Raw genomic sequence first — 2,098 nt, forward strand, 5'->3', positions numbered from 1 at the left:
AATTAGCTTTAAATCATAAAAATTAAATGAAATATCACGATCTGTACCTACTCAGTTCGTGATATTTTAATTACAGGATTAGCTATATAAAACACAATTATAGAATCTATCTATCTATATATATTTTAGGTTAAAAAGAATTTTTCAATTTTTTAAATAATAAAACATATTATATTCTATTATTCAAATATTTACTATTTATTCATCATTTTTTCACCAATTGCTTATTATCATTAGGGTATTATTTTTAAGATAACTAATTTTTTTGATTTAAGACATTTGCTTTTTACTTTTAACTTTTATGATACATTCATTTGGTAAAAACTTTTATTATAAATTAGTGTAAATTTCAAATAAATATTAAATAAAATAGATTTTTAAATTAATGAATAAAAGAGCATTAGCATAATAAATAAATAAGATAAATAAAAATAAATCAAATAAAATTAAAAATCATTATTGTTTAAATTAGTTTTTATAATTAAAAGTGTCACAATCCAAAACAAATAAACTCTTTTTACTTAAGTTTAAGTGTCAAATTTAAGAGATTAGTGCAATTTGCTATAGCATAAACTAAGCCTGATGCTCCGATTGCACCTATTTAATTGTCACTTTTTAAATATTGGTATAAAAATATATAATTAATTAATTAATTAGAAAAAAAATGAAGAAAAAATAATAAGATTAATTAATAATAAAAGCAAAAGTTGAAAATAAAATAATGAGTAAAATTAGCAAAGAAAGAAGAAATAGTAAACAAGCACAATAATAAGAAAAAGAAAAAAGAGCTTTTTTGTTTTAAATTAGTTTTTATATTTAAAAATATCATATTCCAAAACTAAACTGTTTTTACTAAAGGTCAAGTGTCAAATTTGAGAGATTAATGCATTTTGCTAAACCAGAACCTAAGCTTGATGCACCTTAGTCACCAATTTAATTGACACTTTTTTAATATTGAAGAAAAAATATATAATTAAAAAAAAATTTTCACTAAAAACAAAATCAAGGAAAATAAAAAAGTAAATTTTTAAATCAAGCACAATAATAAGAGAAAGAAAAAAGAGCTTTTTATTTTAAATTAGTTTTTATATTTAAAAATATTACAAACCAAAACAAATAAACTGCTTTTACGTAAGGATAAGAGTTAAATTTGAGAGATTAATGCAATTTACTAAAGCAGAACCTAATCCTGATGCACCCATATCACCAATTTAATTGTCACTTTTTAAATATTGAAGAAAAATATTAATTAATTAAATAGTTAATTAAAAGGTAAAAATGAAGAAAAAATATGAAATAATAATAATAATAGCAAAAGTCGAATATAAAATAATGACTTAAATTAAAAAATAAAGAAGTAAAAAAAGCAAGCACAATAAAAAGGAAAAAAAATAGAGCTTTATTGTTTTAAATTAGTTTTTATATTTAAAAATATCACAATCCAAAATAAATAAACTGTTTTTACTAAAGATAAAATGCCAAATTTAAGAGATTAATGCAATTTTCTGAAGCAGAAAATAAGCCTGATGCACCTTCATCACCAATTTAATTGCCACTTTTTAATATTGAAGAAAAAACAATAAATTAAATAGTTAATTAGTAGGAAAAAATGAAAAAAAAAAAATCTGAAATAATAAGATTAATTAATAATAAAATCTAAAGTTGAAACTAAAATGATGAGTTAAATTAATAAAGAAAGAAGAAAAAATAGCAAGCACAATAAAAACAAAAAGAAAAAGAGCTTTAATTTTTTTAAATTAGTTTTTATATTTAAATATATCACAGTCCAAAACAAATAAACTATTTTTACCCAAGGTAGAGTGTCAAATTTGAGAGATTAATACAATTTGCTAAAGCAGAACCTAAATTTGATGCACCTTCATCACCAATTTAATTGTACCTTTTTAAATATTGAAGAAAATATATATAATTAAATAGTGAAAAAATATGAAATGATAAGATTAATTAATAATAAAACAAAATTGAAAATAAAATAATGAGTGAGTTAAAATAATAAAGAAAGAATAAAAAAAAGCAACCAAAATGATAAGAAAAATGATCTTTATTGTTTTAACTTAGTTTTTATATTTAAAAATAT

The 2,098-nt window shown here is 19.3% G+C and overlaps 1 protein-coding gene across 1 annotated transcript in view; it reads right to left on the minus strand. All coding sequences in view use genetic code 6, as the record gives it.

The window, feature by feature from the left end:
* Nucleotides 1-1,202, minus strand: part of TTHERM_001188430 (hypothetical protein) — a gene marked incomplete at both ends in the record, with an annotated part of 6,441 nt that extends 5,239 nt beyond the window's left edge. The window contains 3 exons of the mRNA XM_012796990.1: nt 522-611; nt 854-943; nt 1,132-1,202. Of these exons, the coding sequence (XP_012652444.1) occupies nt 522-611; nt 854-943; nt 1,132-1,202 (251 nt within the window). The remainder of the gene's footprint in view (nt 1-521; nt 612-853; nt 944-1,131) is intronic.
* Nucleotides 1,203-2,098: the final 896 nt, after the last annotated feature.

Source organism: Tetrahymena thermophila, assembly GCF_000189635.1.
Source record: "Tetrahymena thermophila SB210 genomic scaffold scf_8254676, whole genome shotgun sequence".
Classification (NCBI taxonomy): domain Eukaryota; phylum Ciliophora; class Oligohymenophorea; order Hymenostomatida; family Tetrahymenidae; genus Tetrahymena; species Tetrahymena thermophila.